The 24113-nt window shown below is 47.8% G+C and overlaps 1 protein-coding gene across 1 annotated transcript; it reads left to right on the forward strand.

Annotated features, from left to right (window-relative positions):
* Positions 1–16469: 16469 nt before the first annotated feature.
* Positions 16470–23459, forward strand: LOC133926733 (thioredoxin reductase NTRA-like). Its single transcript, XM_062372787.1, has 2 exons — positions 16470–17670; positions 23114–23459. Exons 1-2 carry the CDS (start codon positions 16629–16631, stop codon positions 23182–23184), a joined length of 1113 nt encoding a protein of 370 aa, XP_062228771.1. The 5' UTR covers positions 16470–16628; the 3' UTR covers positions 23185–23459.
* Positions 23460–24113: the final 654 nt, after the last annotated feature.

Below are 24113 nucleotides of genomic sequence, written 5' to 3' on the forward strand. Positions count from 1 at the left end.
AAGGGATGCATGAATGGGCCAAGCTGCATATTAGAGCAGCAGCAGCACGTGTTGGGTTTTTATGAGAATTTCAGATAGAATCATATGATGATTTTGTATCCTTTGTGTTGTACATGAACATTGTAGATGCAAATAGAATAAGATTCTTATTTTTCTGGTTTGTCCATGTGTGAACATACAGCCATTCCAATGTAAATAGTACTATAATCAGTATATTGTAAGTTCTTACAAAATAAGTTCAGCTTTGGCTTCACTTTCTTCCTAACTTAAAACCAAAAAATGGCATTAATGTTTAATGCCTTGCATAGCAATTGCCACACAGAACATCTTTAGTTTGCTTTCCTCTCTTGTGCTCCATTCTGACCCTTGACCTTAGCAGATCCTTCCTGGTAGTGTGGCACCTACAAAGACATAATAAAATGTGAGCATCAAAGTTAAAATTTCGAATATGTTGTGAAGGAAGATGTTGACCTGACCTGATCTTGTGTGGAAGTGGTGGCCTCAGTTCACCTTCTCTTCCTGGCAACCCCCAGAAGATATGGACAAGTGTTATGCATGTTCCTTCCATTGGAATTGTAGATGCCCTTTTATTTTTCTGATGCCCTTTTATTATATTTTTATTCTTATTATTCTTTTTTGGATTTTGTGTGTGCTTTTATCAAGCTTTTCATAGGGATCCAATGGACCAGTGCAACAAGCAGAAATCAGGCCATGTATAATATAAAGTGTATATTGGATTTCATGAATCATGAGGGCATTCTGATGCCCCAAACCCAATCTCTGTACAAGACGCTTAGAAAATCTCTGTACAAATGACAAAACATTTAAATCTGTGCCGCACTTTCCAGATATATATACCATGGCCTCAAGAAGGTCTAATGCAAAATTCACTGAAAAAACAAATCAACATTCTATCCCCCATAGTGTGAAGAATGTAATGAGATCTTACTTGCATGCCTCTCTAACAACCCAAAGTCCAACACACATATCACTGCAAGCATTGCCTGTAACATCTTTAGTACTCCCAGCTGTAGCTCTAGTGGTAGAAACATGTTCCTCTGAAAAAGTTCCTGGCCACAATAGACATAGACAGAAATTCAGACATAAAATATTAGAGAAGGAACTTAGGTTGATTCACTATGTGCAGACATATACCGCATACCATAATCTAAAATTCTAATGGAAGTTGGTTGCAGCCTGGGCACATCCGCACATGAGGGTGATGACTGATACCTTGTACTCTGACCGACCCATCTGAGCAAGTAAATTGATTCTCAAACACCTGGCTAATCACAGGATGTCCTTGGATTGGTATGAACAATTCAGATATACTGAATCATTCCTAAATCATTTTTTGTGGCTTTGGCCACTGGCCCTTGACGCTGCCTGCTGCTTAGAAAGGACTTCTGCTATAAGTTGTTTTCTACTCCAAGACTGTACGTACTTCGACATCATTCGTGTCTCATTTCTTGAGGGAAACACCTTTTCATTAAGATAAATAAGATTTATGTGCCAAACTGCAGCTGAACATATAGTACATTCGTAAACAGTATGATCCTATAAGTTGCTAAGTGTAGTTGTTTGTATATTTCAGTTCAAAACCATGCTGTGAACTTCTTTCCACGCCGTTTAGGAACATGTAATTTTTATGTAGTTCTTGCCCAAAATGAATTGTTTCTGTGAAGTTCCAGAGTTCAAAATTAAACACACTTCCAGTGTTTAACTATTTATAATTTATGTATATAAATGGCAAAACCTCGACTAGAACTAGCGCTCCCTCTTTTTTCATACTAGCAGAATGCCCGTACGATGCCACAATTTCATTGATGTACCATTGCATACTTGTTAGTTTTTTTTAGATAACAATAATCAGCGGTCGATTAAGTACCATGGGGCAGAAGAGGACAGTAACCTCTAAGAAATCAAAAGTAAGCAAGATGTCGGATGTTGCAATAGAGGCCTCCCCGGCACAGAGGACGCTCGCAATAGAGGCCTCCCCGGCATAGAGGTCGCTTGCAAAAGAGGATGGAAGCAGGAGGTCGGATAAGGGCCCAAGCCCTCACCAGCCATCCTCCTCCGACAACAGCAAAAGCTCGGGCTCGTATCACAGCCCGAGCCCTGTTCCGTGCGATCGGGAGATCCGACGTCGGGAAAGTGACAACGAGTACGATCCCACCGAAGATGTATTTAGTTGAGTCAATGCATTTTATACTTCTTAAATGGAGGAATATCTTCTGTTCATGTCAACTCTCCTTTTTTTCTCTCTAGAGGGTGAGGGTGCAAAGTTCTTCGTGTCGATCATCTGCGCCACAACATTCTGCGCCACAACCCACCGCTACATCTGTGCCCGAAACTTCAGGTCCCTCTGGGCCGACGTTGAAACGAAGAAGGGGCGAGCGTAGCAGAAACAAGTTGTCGTTCGGCATTTATACAATACCACAGGTCGGTGTTGAAGGGGAGCCTGTTGCACCTCGTGAGGCCTGCGCCAAATTCCGCAACAGTTGTGGATTCCTTGTCAAGGAGTACGTCCTAATCACTATAACTGATTGGCGGTTGGTGTCGGATGAGACGAAGGAGTTCCTGTAGGCAACATTGCAGAGAACCATCCAATTCCCCTCGGGAACAGAGGAAGCAGCCAAACAGAATGCATTGAAAACTATGGGAAAAAGCTTCCGGGGCTGGAAGAGTGAGCTCAATAAGGAATTCGTGAAGAAGAATGTGGTACCCTTTAATAAATACGGAAAGATTACGCCAGAGTAATGGACAGAGTTTGTTAGGCAGAAGACCACACCTGATACCATCAAACTAGGTGAATCGTTCAAGCACCTTGCGAAGAAGAACAAGGACCACCATCACCTGAACTCATCTGGGTACGCCCCCAAAATTCCTGAGTGGAGGAGGCAAGAAGAAGAGGCTCCTCGAGCTGGGAAACCCAACCCTTTAGAAAATTGTGACGAGCGAAGCAGGAACTGGATCTACGCTCGGTCACAACGAACCGAGTCTGGGGACTTAGCCTTCAATAGCCTCGAGACCGTGGAGGTGACCCAGACCATCCAAGGGCTTGCTAAGGAAGGGTCTCTAGAGCCCGACAGGGAGAATGACCTGCTTACCCGCACTCGAGACATCGGATCAAAAGTGGGCTGGAAGCATGGGTTCCCAGACACTGCGGGCCAGTACAAGACCCGTAATAGATATAAGAAGACCCTAGAGGAACAGATACAAGAATAGGTTAAGGTCGAATTTATGAAGATGTGGAATGAAAAGGAGAAGGAAAGGGCGGCATTAATGCTGATAGAGCAACCAACCAGCCCAGGATTTCGGAGCAGCGTCAGGTCCACACATTTTGATAGCCAGAAATATCCTGTGGATGAAATCACAGAGGCTACCCCTTGCATTCTTCATGTTCCGGTTGGCAAGGGAGACTTCACTGTCGAGGCTGCCACTGGCCAGGCCATTCCAGGCCGTGTGTTTCACAGTCAAGATATTCCGGCCGGTTACGCCAAGGTATAAGTGGACTCGGTGCAACCGGTTTTCATGAAGTACAAGCTTGAAAATCAACACACTTGAGGGTATTGAGATTCTCGATGAGACTGTTGGAAACTTCATTCTGTGGCCCAGACGGGATATCATATTCACATGTCAGAAGTCACAATCGCCAGCGTCACGCCTGTCCCAGCACCCAGCATCTCTGCCTCAGGCACTTCTGCCCCAGAGCCAACCCACTCCGCCTCAGGCACCTCAGCCCCAGAGCCAACCCACTCCACCTCAGGCACCTCAGCCCCCGCGCCAACCCTCTCCGCCTCAAGCACCGTCGCCCCCACGCCCGGTATCTCCACCGCAGGCAACATCGCATCGTGCTTCACCGTCTACAACTCAGGCACCTCCGCCTCCAGCGTCTCTGACTCCGGCGTCTCCGCCTCCGGCACATCCATCACCTAAGCATCAAAGAGTTCCTACAATGATTACCCCATATGAGAAGATTGATCTACCTGATCCGATGAAGAGGTGGCTTCTGTCCTCATCAAAATCAAAGGCATCATCCGCTCAGGAATCTCCAGCGAAGGGCAATCTCACGAAAGAGATCGTCAAAGCATTAAGTACCTCACAGATAGATTTCGTGCCTACCCTGGATGTTCCCGAAAAATATGAGCATGGCAAGCCATTTCTGCCATCATTTCAACTCCAGGAAGGTCCGTGGGAAATGAGAAAATTCCACGAATGGTACATGAGGGCATGTCGCGCGTGCCTCTCTATAATCACTGCTTCTGTCCCCGCTAACATTTATCTAAGCGGAGACAGCTACCTCATGTTGGATTTCAAGGACATGCACGTTGTGTTCCGCCTTGACAAACTTGATGTCAATCTCATAAGCGTGTGGTGCCTGTAAGTGCCAACAATCTACCTCTACGTTCATATATGTACCAATATATGTTATAGAAGCTAATGACTATTGATTTGTTCTGTAGGATGCAATTTAACGATGCAGATAAGTTAAAGAGGCCTGTCGGATTCCTTGATCCGCAACGAATTTCCCAGCCAAACATGATCGTGAATGTAAGGACTGATGACCCTAGGATTAAGGGGAAGAGTAAAAAGGATAAAGCACGGGTCATAAAAGAAGCAACCAAAACAAAAAGGCTCAAAATGTCAACCTACGTAGGAAGGGCTATGCTTGAAATGCAGGACAAGGACTGCATCTTCGCTCCCTACAACTTTAAGTAAGTGTGATACGTTATGAATCTAACATAAGTGTTCAACTTGGTTGATCGATCAAGAATCTAACAGAAGTATTCATGTAGCGATCACTATATTTGTATAATGCTGATGCCGAAGTCGAGCAGACTCGTGGTCCTTGACTCTGCCGATTTCCAACAAAAATCCTACCAAGATTTCATTGATGTTATACAGAGGTAAAGGAAATCTCCCATACTTAAAATTCTTATACATTATTTATGAATTGATAATTACTTGTTGGTATTCGAATAGGGTCTACAAGTGGTACGTAATGAAAGGTGGGATACACGATACGGACAGGCCGGATGCAATGACAGTCCGTACATATTTTCCGGTACTAACACAACTTCTAATTCTTGTATTCCACTATTAATGACGAATAGTTTTATTGAACTAACGAATACATTGCGTTTTTTTAAGTGCCACAAGCAAGGTTTCAATACCGTTCTTTGTGGATACTATGTTTGCGAATTTCTTAGGATAAAGGGGAGGTACACAACAAACCCTGAGGACGTAAGTCATCATTGCGCCTGCACATTCTTATTTGGTTATGTTTCCGTTGTCAGTAGTGTTTTAACTCTTTTAGTGTGTTTTCAAACCAGGCAAGGATGATCCAATGTGCCAACCAAGTTCTCACCGATAAAGAAATCCAAAACGTCCAACGTGACATGTGCTGGTTTATTATGCACGAAGTCATCCACAAGAACGGTAGATTCTTTGATCGCGGAGGCGAATTAGCTAGCCATCCGAGACTTTGTTGTGGGACAGCGACTCTTAGCTATATAGGCTTGTGATGTTGTAAATATTGTTTTGTAAATATTGCTGTACTTGTGTAAAATGTTGAAATATATGATGTTATTCATATTGTTATTGAAACTGTGTGAAATCTGGATGGAATGAAATATATTCTATTTATTTTTTTTGAAATAAATACATACCACAGGCGGTTCTCATACGGAACCGCCTGTGAAAATCTTTATATCACAGGCGGCAGCTAATATGGACCCCGCTTGTGGAAATGGATTTCCACAGGCGGTTGTCTTAACGAACCGCCTGTGGAAATCGATTTCCACAGGCGGTTGACATTAGGAACCGCCCGGTTGAAATCGATTTCCACAGGCGGTTCGTTAAGACAACCGCCTGTGGAAATCCATTTCCACAGGCGGTCACTTTTGCGCCTGTGGAAATCGTTGGCCTTCTGTCACAGGCGGGTGCGCCAAACGCCTGTGAAAAGGCGTTTCCACCCGCCTGTACAGTATCGTTCTGTAGTAGTGTATCTGGGCCAGTGCGACAGACCTAGGTTTTTGGTTGTGGCCTTGTGGGTATCAACATAAGATTATCCAATTATCCGATGTGGAAGAGGCTTAAAGAGGTGTTTGCCATAGGACTTATCCATATTGGGCTAGTTTTTGGTTGTGGGTATCAGCATAAGCACATCAACGATGGACGGATTCTTATCTGTTTTTGGTTGTAACTTAGTATGTGTGCAGGTTGTGAGTTAATTCAGTTGGTTCATTGTTGTTATATCTGGAGTTATCTCGCAGTGTAGAGTAATCAATTTTTGTATGGATTGATGAACTAAAAAAGTCTGAGATTTGTGATCTAGGTTATATCATTTACTGTGTCTTATATTTGTGTATGATGGACTGGACGTGGACAAGGCATACAAGCTTTTCGACGAAATGCGGGAGAAGGACATTTCTCCTGATGTGATCACTTACACATTCTTGATTGGTGGGCTGGGTTTGATTGGCCAACCCGACAAGGCAAAGGACTTGCTGAAGGAGATGCATGAGCTAGGGTGCTACCCAGCTGTGGAGTGATGGTCAGCAACGTGAGAATTCCTAGCACGAAGTGGAGAATAGAGGATTAGTCTTTGCATTTATTGTGAATATGTATATTTGCTGACCATGGTTGTACCGCAACATCCGGGACGGGTGATCCCTTGCGATTTTTTTGGCATAGGAAGAAGTCAGCAGCCTTTTTACTTGAAAGGTATTGCCTGACACATCTGTTGGAATAACTTTTGATGCTCTTGTTGACATCGTGATTCTTCAAATGCCTTTTCAAACTCTTACATTATACATCTTTTATAGGGGAAACTGTGAGTAATCATGATGAACTGATGTCCAATTTCTTTGCCCACGGCCTGATGCACTTGCTTATGGAAAGGTAAATACTGAACGGCTAGATATATTTTCGGCATACGCACGTTTTCACAAAGTGTTTGTTTTTCTTACTGAAATTGATTGCTCCTTTTCAGACCCCTGAACAATTGCACAGCGAGGAAGTTCCGGAAAATCTTATCCATCATAAGGTGATGATAGTTAGCCATTATGCTTACAGATATAGATGTAGTTTTTCTGATTGGGCATTCTCGCCTCTCCTTTTTAACAGATTTTTCAGGGCAACCAACCATCACTAAGTTTGTTGCTTCCTTCACTATCTGCATATGAGATTTGACAGGATCTGTTATTTGCCTTCGTGCAACCGTATAGCATGCATAGTTTATACTTAAATTATTGTGTATGATTAGGATCAGCAATTATGTCCCTATGTATACATAACTTTTCATTCTTTGTCCTTTGCAAGATTCTTTGGTGTACTTCATATTCTTGCATCACTTTTGATTTTTTTTTCTCAATTCTATTAATGATGTCTATATTTTCAGCTTTTAGCCATCTATGAGCACCGGGTTTCATATGGGGAATAACTCATTTGATCAGTGGGGAGTGGAGCTAGGCAAGGTATGCACATGATGTTCTGTATTTTGCCCCTATATTTTCATTTTATTCAAAGGTTCAGTTGTTTTGAGCCATCATCTGGATAGTGCCACATAAGTTTGCTAGCGCGATATCTCGCTGTACGCTCTTTTGCTAGTTTGCCTATATGTCATCATTTACTATTCCGATCATATTAAAATTCTTAAAGTTCTTGACAGACCATATCCAAAGGGAAATTTGGAAGCACTTACACTTGGGTTTATTTCTTTTTGTAGGTCAAGCCATCCACCCCATATGACGCTACCATATAACTGAAAGTGTAGCATGAGATGATTTACATGCTAAGATCTTAGTTGGCAAAGTTGAGCTTATGTCTTTGTTCCTTTTGGGAGTTGTCACAATCAGTTTGTCATTGCTGTAATTTTGAGGTTTTATGTACTCCTAGGAGACGAAAAGAAAAAGGATAATATCATGAAATAAAAAAAAACAAATTGGCTTGTGGCAGCATGATGAAACTGACGAACTGTGTTTTTCGAGTTTTTGGGTACTCTATCACGGGAGTCGTGGAATAAACTGATGTAAATACAGTTGCAGTGGTAATGCCATACATATATTTTGTTTGTAGCCGGATAGTATGTGTATGTTGTCACTGCAGTGATTTCGATGTCCTTACAAATGCACCAGAGGATCAAACTCGCAACCTGTTGCCGCTGGAAAGTGCAACCCCATTCGAACTTGGTGTTCTTTCCTACTCCGTGCAATTCACATATCGTGTACCTTGTGCAAAGCCTTCCGACATTTCTGTTGGGAACGTTCTTGCTTGTTCTGTCTAGCGAGAGCACCCGGAGCACCGCGCAGCAGCGCTGTCTGGCCAAAAGACCTGGCCCCGTGTCGATTAAGTATGGCGCCATGTCCTCCGGCGCACATCCTACGTGTTATGACAACACGGCTCGCTGGTGACAGGAGATGGAGTCGCGTCACTTCTAGAAGCTCACCGGTAAGAGGATTAATTCTTGGTGATTCTAGGTGCCCATAGGGTGTATTACCTCTCCAACTAGATAATTTTGGATGCAACAATTCCTATAAAAAGAGTTATATATGCTAGCTTGGTGTCTGTTGGGAGAAATACTCCAGCTCACAGATATTGCTAAAAAGGTTACCACCAAGCTCTTTTGGAGCCCTTAGACTCCAGATCCAAAGGAGGAAGTTTAGCTTTTGGAGACCGTAGGCTCCTCCGGCTACTGTCCCTCAAGACAAGAGAAGAAGCCATCCTTCGGGGAAGATTGGGCATCGTCTCTAAAGACCCCCGACGCCTCAGTCTTGTTGGCCTCCCGAAGCCACAGCCTCTCGGATCCCTAACCTCCTAGAGCCTTAGTCTCCGGGAGCCACAGCCTCCTAGAGCCCTGGCCTCCTGGAGCCCCAACCTCCCGAAGGCCCCCGTCTCCTAAAGTCTGGGTGGGCTCCCCAGAGCTTATAGGAAGGAGCTTTCAGACCTTGAAAAAGATCAACCAGAGCGGGCCCACTAGTCGTCCGCCACCTGCAAGGAGGTGGCATACATTTAATTCGATGCAAGTGGAGGCCATCCTGATATCTTAGTAGTGCGGCGCCGCAATAGGCGACTGATAGAATACCACGCCTTTAGGGCCACTTGCATCACTGTATCACCATAATAGATAATATATTCTAAGTTTGGGGCAAAGGTATCCCTCCTAGACGTATGATGTGTGATTCAACCAGCTCTAGGCTCATGACGTGTTGTAAAGGTATACCTATATATCTATACCCTAGATAGCCCTATAAATACAGACCCGTGGACATTAGGCCAAGGGACTGATCTTTTTACCATCAACATATTTGGTGTTTCTCCCTCTCCACTTCTTCTCTAAGCTTGATCCACTCCTATGAGAGAGCCTGAGAGAGCCATCGTCGTACTTGTTCATGCAATATATCTTTATTGCGCCAACAGCGTGCCGTCCATGGGGATCTGAACATAGAAGTACAAGGGGAGGTAGGACACCATCAAAGACCACCAAGGCACTGGTGCAAGCAGCCATTTCCATCGCCACACACATGCAGCTACGCATGGTAGCTGTGACTGGGCACCCTATGCGCCCCCGCCTGTTTCACAGCTAGGCAGAGTGGCAGCCCTCCAACTAACATCGACCCGATAGCCTGGGTTGGCACGGACGCCCGAACCGAAGCAGAAGCTTTCTAGCAGTGGCGCGGTGAGGACATCGCCACACCCTAGGAGGTTGCTGCCGAGGCCACTGCAAGAGAGGACGCCCTCCAATTGTTCTAGGCGCTTGAGCCTAAGGGTACCCATGCCTGGGACCAGCCCCTAGATGCTTCTGACGGTGACATCTCCGCCACCTCCATCGAGCCAATGTCCTCTGAGAGCTTGGTCACCCGGCAACCTCCTCGCCCTGGTGGGTGGAAGGAAGTTTCTAGGGGACCACAAGCTACGATACGTGCCGATCCCGTCAGCACCGAGGGCGCTGACCACAGGCTCTGATACTACCAAAAGAATACCATTGCATCTTGCACGGAGCTGGATGTGACCACAATACCAGTCACTATCGGACCTTCGTAACCTCACAGGAGGAATACCTCGGGAGGAGGACGGGACGCCCGACGGGAGGAAAAGCTAGCAACAGGCAACCCGGTGGTCGTGAGGCTGTAGCGGGCCATCAGGCAAGAGGCCGGATCTTACCAAGCCTCACTCGGCCCGTAGGGTCACCTCCGACTCCACCACCAACGGTGTAATTCCCTAATGATGGGGACTAAGATGCACAAGAAGCCCCACATGGGCCTCCGGATGGGTGGGATCCCCCACTGGCCTCCCGAGATGGGTTCAACGTTTGAGAGGTTGGCTATACCAAATGAGTAACGAGCTCCGGCAATGGGACTCCAAATACTTTGGACTCCTGTGTAGGCTAGACCTTTCAGCAGACAACCTCGACCAGGGGAGCCAACCCTTCTAGCGCCTTTAAGCTGCGAAGGCTCCCTGGCCCCCGACCTTGTGGCAAAGGCTCTATTTTTTCAAAGGTACGCCCATCTACAACCACCTAGCAATAGCTTATCTAGCTAGTTTATATTTATATAGAAAAAGTCAGCACACCCTGGAAATAGCTAGCCTAGCTATTAGGAAGTCTTTGCAATAGATAACTAATAGGCAGCAGCAGGGTACTATAAAACCTAGGTCGCGCCTCTGCCTAGCATTAGATAGCTTTACTTGATCTTTATCACTGTTCAATAATAAAATATGAAACTTAGCTTAAAAGTTGCACCCTTGCCTGAAAATACCATCCAACATGCGGTAGGCAAGACCCCACCAGCAAGTCGATGGTGTAAGCTTGATGCTGGAGGTACAAAAACTTAAGTCTAAGGTTATATCTCGGCCCAACAATAGGTACTAGAACCTAAGCCATGACTGAGTCCGGCATGTGCTAAAGAATAGTCGTTTGACCTAGTCGCAACTTATACTGCCAATTAGCTAGTTACCGAAAAATGGTAAGGTACGAGACCTAGCTTGGGTTACACCTCTATTAAAATAGTAGACAGTAGAATTTAAATATATCTCTACACCTGAAGACGTGGGAGTCTGGATGGCCTTGCCTATGGAGCCTCACCACGACTAGAAGCCGAGGGGGTCACGGACCGTCTCCCTCGGTACCATCATCGACTGCACCTCTGACAACTGCAGCGAGACACTGGGTGGCCTTGCCTTCAGAGCCTCGCCGCGGCTAAAGACCAAGCAGGTCACGAACCGCCTCCCTCGGCCCCCACCATCGAATCCACCTCTGGCAAGCGTCCTGGGACTCTGGGTGGCCTTGCCTTCGGAGCCTCGCTGCGACTAAAGACCAAGTGGGTCACGGACCGCCTCCCTCGGCCCATCATCGACTCCACCTCTGGCAAGCGTCCTGGTACTCTGGGTGGCCTTGCCTTCAAAGTCTCGTTGCGGCTAAAGACCAAGCGGGTCATGGACTGCCTTCCTCGACCCATCGTCGACTCCACCTCTGGCAAGCATCCTGGGACTCCGGGTGTCCTTGCCTCTAGAGCCTCACCGCAGCTAATGGCCAAGGGGGTCGCAGACTGCCTCACTCGCCCTGATCATTGGCTCCATCTCTGACAACCACCACGGGACTCCGGGTGGCCTTTCCTCTGGAGCCTCGCCACGACCAGAGGCCTAAGGGATCACGAACTGCCTCCCCGACCCCACCATCGGCTTCACCTCCGGTAACCGCCGCGGGACTCTAGATGGCCTTGCCTCTAGAGCCTCACCGTGGCTAAAGACCAAGGGGTTCGCAGACCGCCTCCCTCGACCCCATCGTCAGCTTCACCTTCGGCAACCAATGTGGGACTCCTTGCCTCAAGAGCCTCGTCGCGGCTAGAGGCCCAGTGGGTCATAGATCGCCTCCTTTTGCCCCATCATTGGCTTCACCTCTGGCAACCGTCATGGGACTCTGGTTGGCCTTGCCTCCGGAGCCTCACCGCAGCTAAAGGCTAAGGGAGTCACAGACCACCTCCCTCAGCCCCATCGTTGGCTTCACTTTCGGAAATTGTTGCAGGACTCCAGTTGAACTTTCCTCTGGAGCCTCGCCGCGGCTAAAGGCCAAGCCGGTCGCAGACCGCCTCCCTCAGCTCCGTCGTCAACTTCTCCTCTGGTAAGCGCCATGGGTCTTCGGATGGCCTTGCCTCTAAGCCTCGCCATGGCTAAAGGCCTAGGGGGTCACGGACCACCTCCCTCTACCCTATCATTGGCTTTACCTCCAGCAAGCACTGTGGAACTCCAGGTGGCCTTGCCTCTGGAGCCTCGCTGCAACTAAATGCCAAGCTGGTCGCGGACCGCCTCCCTCGGTCCCATCTTTGGCTCCACCTCTGGCAAGCGTTATGGGACTCTGGGTAGCCTTACCTCCGGAGCCTCACTGTGACTAGTGGCCAAGGGGTCGTGGATCGCCTCCTTCGGCCCCATCGTCGGCTACACCTTCAGCAACCACTGCGAGGCTCTAGATGGCCTTGCCTCCAGAGCCTTGCTGTGGCTAAAGGCCAAGGAGGTCACGGACCGCGTCCCTTGGCCCCCATCATCGGCTCTATCTGCAGTAACTGTCGCGGGACTCCATGTGGCCTAGCCTCCAGAGCCTTACCACGCCTAAAGGCTAAGGGGGTCACGGACCTCCTCCCTTGGCCCAATCAATGGCTTCATCTCTGGCAACTGTTGTGGGACTTCAGGTGGCCTTGCCTCCAGAGCCTTGTCACGACCAGAGGCCTAGTTGGTCACGGACCACCTCCTTGGCCCCATCGTCGGCTTCACCTCCAGCAACCGTCATGGGAATCCGAATGGCCTTGCCTCCGAAGCCTCGCCGCGACTAAAGGTCAAGGGGGTCATGGACCGCCTCCCTCAGCACCATCATCGGCTTCACCTGCGGCAACCATCGTGGGACTCCGGATGGCCTTACCTCCGGAGCCTTGCCACAGCTAAAGGCCAAGCAAGTCATCGACCACCTCCCTCGGACTGATTGTCGGCTCCACCTCTGGTAACCGTCGCGGGACTTCGGGTCGCCTTAACTCCGGAGCCTCACCGCAGCTAAAGGCCAAGGGAGTGGTGGACCACCTCCCTCGACCCCATCGTCAGCTTCACCTCCAACAACAACCGCGAAACTCCAGATGGCCTTACCTCTGGAGCCTCACCGTAGCTAAAGGCCAAGTGGGTCGTGGACTACCTCCCTCGGCTCGATCGTTGGCTCCACCTCCAGTAACCACCACAGGATTCCAAGAGGCCGTGCCTCCGAAGCCTCGCTGTGGCTAAAGGCCAAGCGGGTTGTGGACCATCTCCCTCTTCCCGATCATCGGCTCCACCTTCGGCAATTGCCATAGGACCCCGCGTGGCCTGGCCTCCAAAGCCTCGCTACGGCTAAAGGCCAAGGGGTCACAGACCACCTCCCTTGGCCGTATCATAGGCTTCACCTCTGGCAATCGCTGCGGGACTCCAGATGGCCTTGCCTTCAGAGCCTCGTTGTGGCTAAAGGCCAAGCAAGTCGCGGACCACCTCATCTACGGCCCACTCATCGGCTTCACGTCCGGCAAGCACCGCGGGACTCTTGGTGACCTTACCTCCAGAGCCTTGTCGCGGCTAAAGGCCCAGGGGGTCCTGGACTGCCTCTCTCGACCCGATCATTGGCTTCACCTCCGGCTACCACCAGGGGACTCCGGGTGGCCTCGCCTCTAGAGCCTCGTCACGGCTGAAGGCCGAGGGGGTCGCGAACAGCCTCCCTCAGCCCTCTCGACAGCTCTAACCTCAGCGATCACCACCGGGCTCTAGATGGATCCTTGAATCGGAAATTTGGAACAAATTTAGAGTGGAGTCTGTACCAGCTTCGAATAGAAGAGAGGGCTCGCTGCTCCCGCTGCCAACATAACCACAGCGTGTGAAAAAGGCCAAGGAAGTATCAGTTGGGTGAACCCCAATTTTTATAGCCAGGTTGAATCGTTGCACACCCCTAGGGAAGGAAACAAAATCGCTATGGGCATCATTTTGCAGCGGATCCAATTACTTCCCCGGGGGGCTCGTGGCCACGCCCCGGCTGATCTCGTCCATGTGGCATCATCTTATAGTAGCACCCGAGTTTTTTGCGCACACGCCCCATCAAATTCATAAACCAAACCCCTTTTTGGAGCATGCAAGGGGTAGGGGCGCCAGACCCCCAATCAAAATTGTGCATAATCCCGTCAGACGCACCGCTATTAACTGAAGGGCCTATGGCCACACCCCGGCTAATCCTTGTCCATGTGGTGTCATCCTACGGTGGCACCCTAGTTTTCTACGCACCTATCTCGTCGCATTTATGAACCAAGCTCCTTTCAGCGCATGCAAGAATCATGGGTACAAGACCCTAAACGAGACTGCGCATGACACTATTAGACGCACTGCTATTACCCACGACATCCATTACTTATGTTGAGATAAAGAAAATATCTTGCCTCCACGCACGACCCCCGCAATGACAGTTCAAGTGGCAAGAAGACTCATCATCAGAGAAGCTGAAGGGTTTACTCCGGCTTCCGCATAGACTCCGAAACATGGTGTCTTTTCCAGCATCTCAACGGCCTTTGGCTCTGACGTTATCTACACCTCCAAGCCTTGCTGCTTTCATCAGGCCCTGACATCGTCGCTTACGGTTATTAGTGAGAGACTCATATATGGATTGAAGCTATGTCATGGAATATCCTGACTAGACATGTGTTGTATGATTCAACCGTCTCTAGGCTCATGACGTGTTGTGATAATTGTATCTTTGTAAGGGCATACATATATATATGTACCTTGGATAGCCCTATAAATATAGACCTTTGGCCTACTGATCCTTTTTACTATCAACATATTTGGTGTTCCGCTCTCTTCACTTCTTCTCCAAACTTAAGTCACTCCTATAAGTAAGATCTTATCATACTTATTCGTGCAAGATATCTTCTTACACCAAAAGTGACCACTAAGTAAGAATAATAGTCTTGATATCTGGCAATTAGTACGACAGACTTCAGACTGGTAATGACGAAGAAATCAAGACTTGACATCATGTCGATACATTTGATCTTGATCGTATGAGACAAAGTCCTGGTAAATGATGAAGAAGAAGCAATGTTGTCATACTGCAGGGTGTTAACCATCACTGACAAGCAAATAAATAGCGATACATTTCATCAGCCTGTGCAACATCTTTAATCCTGAAATTCCTAATACAACCCTTGACAAATAAAATGTAAACGCCATTCATTCACAAAAAAAAGCACTGGACAGCATCAGCGGGAGCGACAGATGGAACTTATGATCACCAATCACTCAAAGGTCAAGCATGAAATTACATGGACATTAAATTACAGGAAGAGAAACAAAGAACAACATTTTTGTACACAGAGGAACAATTGTCCAGACCTGAAACTACATGGCCACACACACAATCGTAGGAACATGAGAGGGATAACTTCTTACTGGAACCAGCACAGGATTATGTGACACCTCTACTTGTATACGACGATTCCAATACACTGAATCAATTACAACCAACTCAAACTCCCATAAAAAAAAGAACCAACCACAACTGTTGCTACTACAGTTTCCATTTGTGGTCCAGTCTTTCAATGAAAGAAATAATCCTACATGTATCCTTATGTTCACAAGAGTGGGGACTAAGATGATTGGCTAATGCTTCTATCCAATCATCCAACGACTGAGTCCTACAAGGTCCTCCGTAAGGACCGCGATGCGCCAACTTTTGTTCGAAGACAGCAGATATGATTTTACCTTTGTTAGTGCAAATATTCAGCAAAATGTGCCAACGGGCTTAGCAAAATCAATTCAAAAATTAAGAGTAGCAGATCAAGAGCTCACCTTACCTCATGGAGGATGGGACACTACAGCTAGGGGACACCCAGGGCGACGGCGGTACGAGGGCACAGGGGTGATAGGCACACAGGCATTGGGCGTCGGCGGCATGGGGCCACAGGGGCGGCGGTGGTATGAGGCACACGAGCAGTGGGCGACGGGGAAACATGATTTCTGTTGACTTTCTGTTGCCCATGTCTGCATGAGCGAGGGAGAAGCCCAGGGAAGAAGCAGGCTGACTTCTACGAAAGCACGACTCCAAAGATCATGGCGTCATACAATTTAACTATGGCACCAATGAGCATGGCTCCGTGCTAGGCCACAATCACCCAACGTAGACCCTAATGTGACAGTACATGACGTTAGAGATCGTGGCATCGTGCCATGGGCCAATGGCACCCCAGATGGTGGCGCCGTGAAAATGGTTCATTTTTGAAAATCTTTTCCTAAAAGGTCCATTTGCAAAAAATGTTTTCTAGAAGCGCTGAAAAGTAGAAATTCCACGTCGTCTCAATTCAACATCACACCAGTAGACCGTAGCGCAACCGTGTACAACATTTGCTCTCCGTCTCGGCCTTGGAGAAGTCGACCGCGACCACACGTACACACCCGCGCATAAAATCTCGCGCAGCCACCACCGAGGCGGCCACTCACACCACACCAACCCGCGCCGGCCCGTTCGAGCCCAGCCTCTACTTCCTCGGTCCGGCCCGCGTCCGGCAAGAGCACGCCCGTCCCCCAACTCCGCGTCCGCGTCCGCCGCGCCCGCCCCCGCCCCGACGCCGTCCTTGATGAGCCTCTGCTCCAAGCTCTTCGCGCTGCTCCGCAAGTCCCGCGCGCTCGCCACCACCACCACGACGGCCGCCGCCGCGACGGCTTCCGCGACCGCGTCGGCCAACGGGATGGAGGAGATGGTGGCCGCGGCGGGCCCGCTGCGCACGCGCGTCTGCATCATCGGGAGCGGCCCCGCCGCGCACACGGCCGCCGTCTACGCGGCGCGCGCCGAGCTCAAGCCCGTGCTCTTCGAGGGATGGCTCGCCAATGACATCGCGGCCGGGGGGCAGCTCACCACCACCACCGACGTTGAGAACTTCCCGGGATTCCCCGAGGGTATCATTGGCACCGAGCTCATGGACCGCTGCCGCGCGCAGTCGGTGAGGTTCGGGACCAAGATCCTCTCCGAGACCGTCACCTCCGTCGACTTCTCCGTCCACCCCTTCCGCGTCGCCTCCGACGACACCGTCGTCCACACCGACGCCGTCGTCGTGGCCACCGGTGCCGTCGCGCGCAGGCTGCACTTCGCCGGTTCCGATGCGTTCTGGAACCGCGGCATCTCGGCCTGCGCCGTCTGCGACGGGGCCGCGCCCATCTTCCGGAACAAGCCCATTGCCGTCGTCGGCGGCGGGGACTCCGCCATGGAGGAGGCCAACTTCCTTACCAAGTACGGCTCTCAAGTCTACATCATCCACCGCCGCAACGCCTTCAGAGCGTCCAAGATCATGCAGGCACGGGCGCTCTCCAACCCCAAGATCCAGGTCGTCTGGGACTCCGAGGTCGTCGAGGCCTACGGCGGCGCGAACGGGGGCCCATTGGCCGGCGTCAAGGTCAAAAACATCGTCAGCGGCGAGGTCTCTGAGCTCCAGGTGGCTGGGCTCTTCTTTGCCATCGGGCACGAGCCAGCGACCAAATTTCTCGGCGGGCAGCTCGAGCTCGACTCCGATGGGTATGTGGTGACCAAGCCCGGCACCACGCACACCAGTGTGAAGGGGGTCTTTGCCGCCGGGGATGTCCAGGACAAGAAGTACCGGCAGGCCATTACCGCAGCAGGATCAGGTAACCATTGGAAGCATTCTTATAGTCTTACACTTCTGTTTTTCTTATATCTCCTTTTGCTGATGGTGCATCCTTGCATCACTAAGTAAGTGCCGTAAGTTCCAACGAAAACATAAACATTAGACACTGCAATATCAAGCATAAACTTAAGATATGGATACCTGGATATGCTATAGGAGCATAGCCGAATGAATACGCGTTGGAGTGATGCCCTAGTTTGATTTTGGGGAAATTGCCACTACCATTATGTTGAAGTCAGTTTGTCAAAATACCATCCAAAATTGTATCATTGCTAAAATACCACCACTGTTCATCCCTGTTACTCCAAAATAGCATTATGAGCTAGTTGAAGCTAACGACGATTCCCATCCCAAACGGTGCCGCCCTCCCAGCGACACCGACCTGCTCAACACCCTCCCCGACGAGCTCTTGATCCTCGAGCACGTCAGCGACTCGTGCGCCGTGCTGTCCACGTCCGCGCTCTCCCGGCGCTGGCGGCGGCTCGACCCCATCTGCTGGCTCCCCACCTTCGACCTCTCCGTCTCTACCCACCTCCTGCTGGAGTACGAGGGTACCCTAGACCTCTACCACGATGCCAGGTCCCGCGACGGCTATGACGACGGGGCGGCGACGCAGAGGGAGAGGGCGCTCCCAGAACGGGTCGGCCGCTGTGAGGACATGCTTCCTCCGCTCCCTGGAGTGGTGCTCGCGCGCCATGTCCCTCGGCCTCGAGTTCTTTATCGCGTCACCGACGGTGGACGACAACAGTTTCGCTGCCATCGCCGGTGGCGGGAATGGGAACAGGATGGTGTCGTGCCTCGCCTCCGCCGTGCAATGGCCCAGGGTCGACCACCTGGCCGTCAACGCCGTCCTGTGTGCGATGGCGGGGGGCAAGCAGCGGCCGGCCACCGGAGCCGCACCTGAGCGCCATGTCGACAACGTTGGTCTAGATCTGGAAGTTGGCGGCAATGAAGTCGACGGGGAAGGTGGAGTTGGCGTGGATGCTGCCGACCTTGGTGGTGGTTAGGACCACGTAGCGGGGGCGCTCGACGGCGAAGAAGGCCTCAACGTCGGCTTGGCAGGTGAGGTCGAACTCGGTATGGGTGCGGATGACGATGTCGGTGAAGCCGAGGGAGAGGAGACAGTGCATGATCGCCGTCCCGATGAGGCCCCGGTGACTGGCAACGAAGACCCCGGTTGCAGCGTGGAAAAAAAGAGAGCCCGGCGAAAAAAACTTTCGGAGTTGGACGGGAGTGCTATTTTGGGTAACAGTAATGAACAGTAGTGGTATTATGGCAACAACGTATTTTTGGATGGTATTTTGGTAAACTAGCTCCAACATAATGGTATGGTGGCAATTTCCTCTTTGATTTTAGATGGAATCCAAAAAATAAAGGGGAGATTATCATCTAACTTCCCTCCTAATTTCTTCATTTATTTTCATTAGTAAAATATGTCCCATATTTGTTGTCAGTAACGAGGCAGAAAGGTTGAAAGACGAGGGTGGATGATAAAAGTGGATAAATTATTCGAATTTTAGGGGTTTTTATTAGATGCGAGAAGAGTAGAGGAAGAGGTGATATGGGAACCAACTCGTGTTTTATATATTAGAGATTCAACTATAGTTAGTTCACAACTAAACTGAGTGATAACAAAAGTACATGATAACAATCTAATCTAGCTAAAGAAATACCCAATCGAGGGAGATGTGATCCTCTTTTTGTTGCGTGCCACAATTTTCTACCAAGTGATACATGTCCAGAAAGGTGTAAATGGTTGAGGTAACAAATATGACAGCAATTAGAGAGTACAGTATGTAATATTTGTGTGGTTTACACAAACAATAGCATCAAGTGTCTTCGGTGTTCAAATAACGTAAGAAGTACAGGCCACATCTATTGTAGAAGTGAACCATGAGGAATGAATCAATTTCTGGCCAACAATTGGTGCCCACAATACACTTTAGCTATGATTAGATAGAGAGGTGAAGCACATACAACTTAGATTTGAAATTTGAATCGCAATTTCAGGGGAGCAACATTGGATTGAGGATCGGTTGGGTGTTAGAATGAATCCCGCGATTATAGTGTTGGGTAACAGGTAGGCTATGCTAGCATAAATCAAAATTTCTTACCGCGTTCAACTAGGAAATCATGCGAGCAGAGGATCATGGATCGTTATTCTTACTCCATTAGACGAGCAAAGCAGCGGAAGAAGAGTTGGAGCAATCCAATCCAACGTCATGCGTGTCGGTGTAGAGAAAGTAATCGATCTCGTCACGAACTGAAATTCCCGCATCCTCGTTGTTGATCGCGTGCGTCGGTGTAGGAGAAGTAGTCTATCTCGTCACGAACCGAACATCTCCTCGTGTCCTCATCGCCGATCAATACTGCAGCAACAACAACGGCGCCTCCATGATATCCATAGGGTTAAGGGTAGAATGCTGTGCGTTGGTGTGCTAGCACCGCGCGCCTGGCTATGGTTTTGTGGAAGGTCAGGTGGAGGTGGCGGCCAAGGTTTCGGGGTGGTGGAGTTCACCCGCCACAACCCCAACACCTCGACTTATATTGAACTCGCTAATGGGCTGCCATGTTGGAGGCTCATTAGGACTCTAATCCCTTACAAATCAGTATCCGTGTAGCCCACGTGCAGAACCAATCCAAATTAGTGTTCCAACCTGTTAAATGTGTGGCCCATTAGGTTCATGTGTAAACAGACACGATCTGGAACCCCTTTCTAAGCCACAAGTCAATAACGGTATCTAGTAGGACATATTGACCCTCGGACACAAATGTTATATTGCCTAAACCTTGATATACACATATGTCAATCATTTTGCCTCACGATACCAATCAAGCTCAAGGCGAGATGCGTGCCATCCATGTGATAGCTCGACCGTTCACTTGATCTTGTAGTGGATTACCAAACTCGTGATTAACTCCTTAATCACACTAGCATGACCATACCCTTTCTAATCCAACCACATCGAGGGGCTCAAAGATTTCTCTCTTATTATCTAGGAGGGTCAAATTTTATTTTGATCACTCATATCTCATGACATGTTTAATAGCATACTCGAAAAGTACTTTTATAACTATCCAGCTGCGGAGTAGCGTTTGACAACCCTTAAGTGTGCTACTACATATTCTGGGAATAATTGACGATCTTAGGTCTAAGGATCATGTAGGTACACTATCCGAGATTACAACTGATAGCACATCATATAACAATCTAACAGTATCTCGGAGTAGGTCAATCCAACACCATGTTCTAACATGTGTCCACGTTATTGATTTAATATCTCCATACCAATGATATGTGAAATGTGATCATTAATCAATACATGTAACGGTATAGATCAATGATCATTTAGAATAACATCATAATATAAATAAAAAGCTTCACGAATAAGTCACATACCTACTAATCAATGTAAAAATTAAATAACATATTATTCAAAAGTACATAAACATAGACGTGATACTATCATCACTATGATTACCTTTAGGGCATATCATCCACATATAGAACAAAGATAGCTAGGGACCATTGCTGAGCTGGGTTGCTACCTGCAATTGCATGAGATAATTTGGCCCAAACTGACATATAATGCATATGTATTCAATGGCATAATTTGAGCAACCTGGTGATTCAGCCCCGCCAAGCATCGGGCCTAGATCCCCCCTTGGGAATTGGTAAAATGTATGGTATTGGTACTTTGGTAAAAGATCTTCACTGAAAAATGGAAAAGAATAACTAATTGTTGCTTTCAATAATAAGCAAGTGTAGTGTTTTAGCAGGTACCGAATTGGTTTACTGGGTTTGCTCACGTGCCTATGTTGAATTAGAAGATTGGTTGCAGTTTGTGATAAGTGATTACTGTGATTTTAAGAGGTTACAACATTTCGGCGATTTATGTAAGTTGGTACCTTTGGACTGCTCTAGTATTACTTTGTGCAAAAGGTTTCTGAAGTTGACTAAAGGATTCCAGCCGGGTGGTGCATGCAATTTACTAGTAACTTTTCTTTTACCATACGTTTTAGTGCATAGCTTTTCTTTGAGAGGTGGTGGGGGTGTTGGTTGGGGGAGGGGGCAGGTTACTTGAAATTTATAAAATAAGCGTAAGATACAATCCGTCCCCAAGTTTTCAGTTTTTCAGAGCCTCGTGGCGTCCCCAAATTTTACTGAAAGCCCACCTACTGATCTATAGGAGGGCTAAGGCTCTCCATACAGGAGCTAAGAGCATACTCTTGCGCCTTGTTCAAGTATTTAAATTCTTGCTCTATGATAATTGAAAATAAATTCAAAGATTAGAGGAATCGAAGAATTTAGTTACACGGTAGCAATGATTTTGGGCAGTGTTACCTAGACTCGTGAATCCGAAAAAATTACGATGCGGATCCGACACCTTCGGCCACGTCGGGGGAGGAGAGGAGCGGCGGGGAAGGAGGAGGCAGTGACGGGGGAGAAGAGGAGGCAGCGGTAGGGGAGCAGAGAAGAGGCGGCGGCGGCGGTGCGAGAGAGGAGGTGGAGGCGGGGAAATGGCAGAGGTGGCAGGGAATTGGTGCCTGGCGGATGCGGCGGGGAAGTGAGGAGAGGAGGAGGATCGGGAGGGGGTAAGAAGCCCTAGTGGGCTAGTGGGCTTCTATGTGGGCTGCAGTTGGGGGCGTTGGGCTGATTTGTTTTTCTCCTTTTCTTTTCTATTTTTCAGCAGCTTTAGTGTAGTTTGTCTAACTACACAATGTATGTTTAATATCATATTAATATAAATTAGACAAATCCCCGAATACTATTTTCTAGAGTTTGCCGAATCGAACACCTGCATCTGAGTCGGACTCCGACACCCGCACCCGTGTCCCGGTAACACTGATTTTGGGCAGCCCCTAACTTACAATAACAGGTTTGCCAAATGATTGGCCAGCCATTTTGATTTTAGAGACCTATGACTAGTTCATTAGTAATCACATGCAAGCAGGATTGTTCAGCATTACTGATGACTTGATTTTGAATCAAAATCTAGTTGGAAAATTAGAGAGCAAACAGTGCTTGCACCAAGGGCAATTATCATACATTGGCAGTTGCGCAACTGTGCATCAACTATGAGGGACTATAGTTCGGAGGTTGCCTCTGTACTTTTGTAACTAATAGCTGATGCACTAAAACATTGCAATGCTTATGTTACGAAATATGTGTTATCAGTTTTGATTATTTGTAATTTTACGCTATGCTCAACTTAGTTTGATATCTGGATCCTCTCTCCATTCTGTTACGCATCTCTAAAAGTGTTTTCGGACTTCTGGGGTCAAGTGGTTGTCAGTTTAAAATTGCAGCCCGGCAGTCCGTGTTGACAATGTTTCTTGGGAGTTAGTTTATTCCCATAACATATAATATATGTTGATTCTAAATAATTCTCTAATTCTATAAAACCACTTGGATGTTGCAGGTTGCATGGCTGCTTTGGATGCAGAACACTACCTGCAGGAGGTTGGAGCACAGGAGAGAAAGGCTGATTGACTTCATCTGGGCCAAGCAGCTGGCAGCCCTACGAAAAATTCCTCTTTAGTGCCGAAAGCTGCACTCTAAGGCGTTATATTGTGAACGGTGGGAGCTCCAGCATAAACAGTAGATTATTGTTGTTCTTAGGCCTCGATTTATGATACATTGGAAATTTGTTCTTACGAACGCGGACAAGATAGTATCCGCTATTTCACATTGTCACAAGTCATGAATTACATTTTACGAATTTGTGAATCCTGGTTGCTAGTGAAGCACCTTTGTTGCTGCTGGTATCAGTGGTATGCAAATGCATGTTAGCAGGGCAGAAGATCTAGTTCTGCCTGCAATGGTCACTGCATTTCAAAGAAATAGTTCCTGCTAACATGTCATTCAGTGCTTTGAGCGGATGCATTCTAATTTTTGGGGCGATTGATTGATTGCCATTTGATGCCTGGGCTGGGATAATAATGTATTGTGATTGATTCTGTTGCTCGGGAATATTTTTTAGGCATCCAGATTATCTTTGGGAGGTACTATCCTTAAAAAAGAGGGCCCATAAAGAGGCCTAAAACACCCAGGTAAATTTTAGCAATCCCGTAAAAAAAAAAAAAAACCAACTGTGGAATGCTGGAGCTAAGCAACAGGAAAAAAATTGTTGTAAAACTGAATATTCGTTCTAGTAAACTAGAACAAGAGAACAGATGTAAACAAAGCTATTAGTCTTATATGGGCCATGTTTTATCTGTTCTTTGTCCGTCAATTGCACGTTGACGAATAGCAAAATACTACTCCCTTTGTCGAAAGATATGGGACATACTGTTTCTTCCACGGACTATCGAGACATTTGAAATTATTAGACTACCTCTAATTATTATATCTAATTACAATATATATTTCATGCATACTTAAGCAATATAAAGGAAAATTTATATACTCCATCTGATTCC

This window comes from Phragmites australis, chromosome 8 (genome assembly GCF_958298935.1).
Source record: "Phragmites australis chromosome 8, lpPhrAust1.1, whole genome shotgun sequence".
In the NCBI taxonomy this organism is placed as follows: Eukaryota; Viridiplantae; Streptophyta; class Magnoliopsida; order Poales; family Poaceae; genus Phragmites; species Phragmites australis.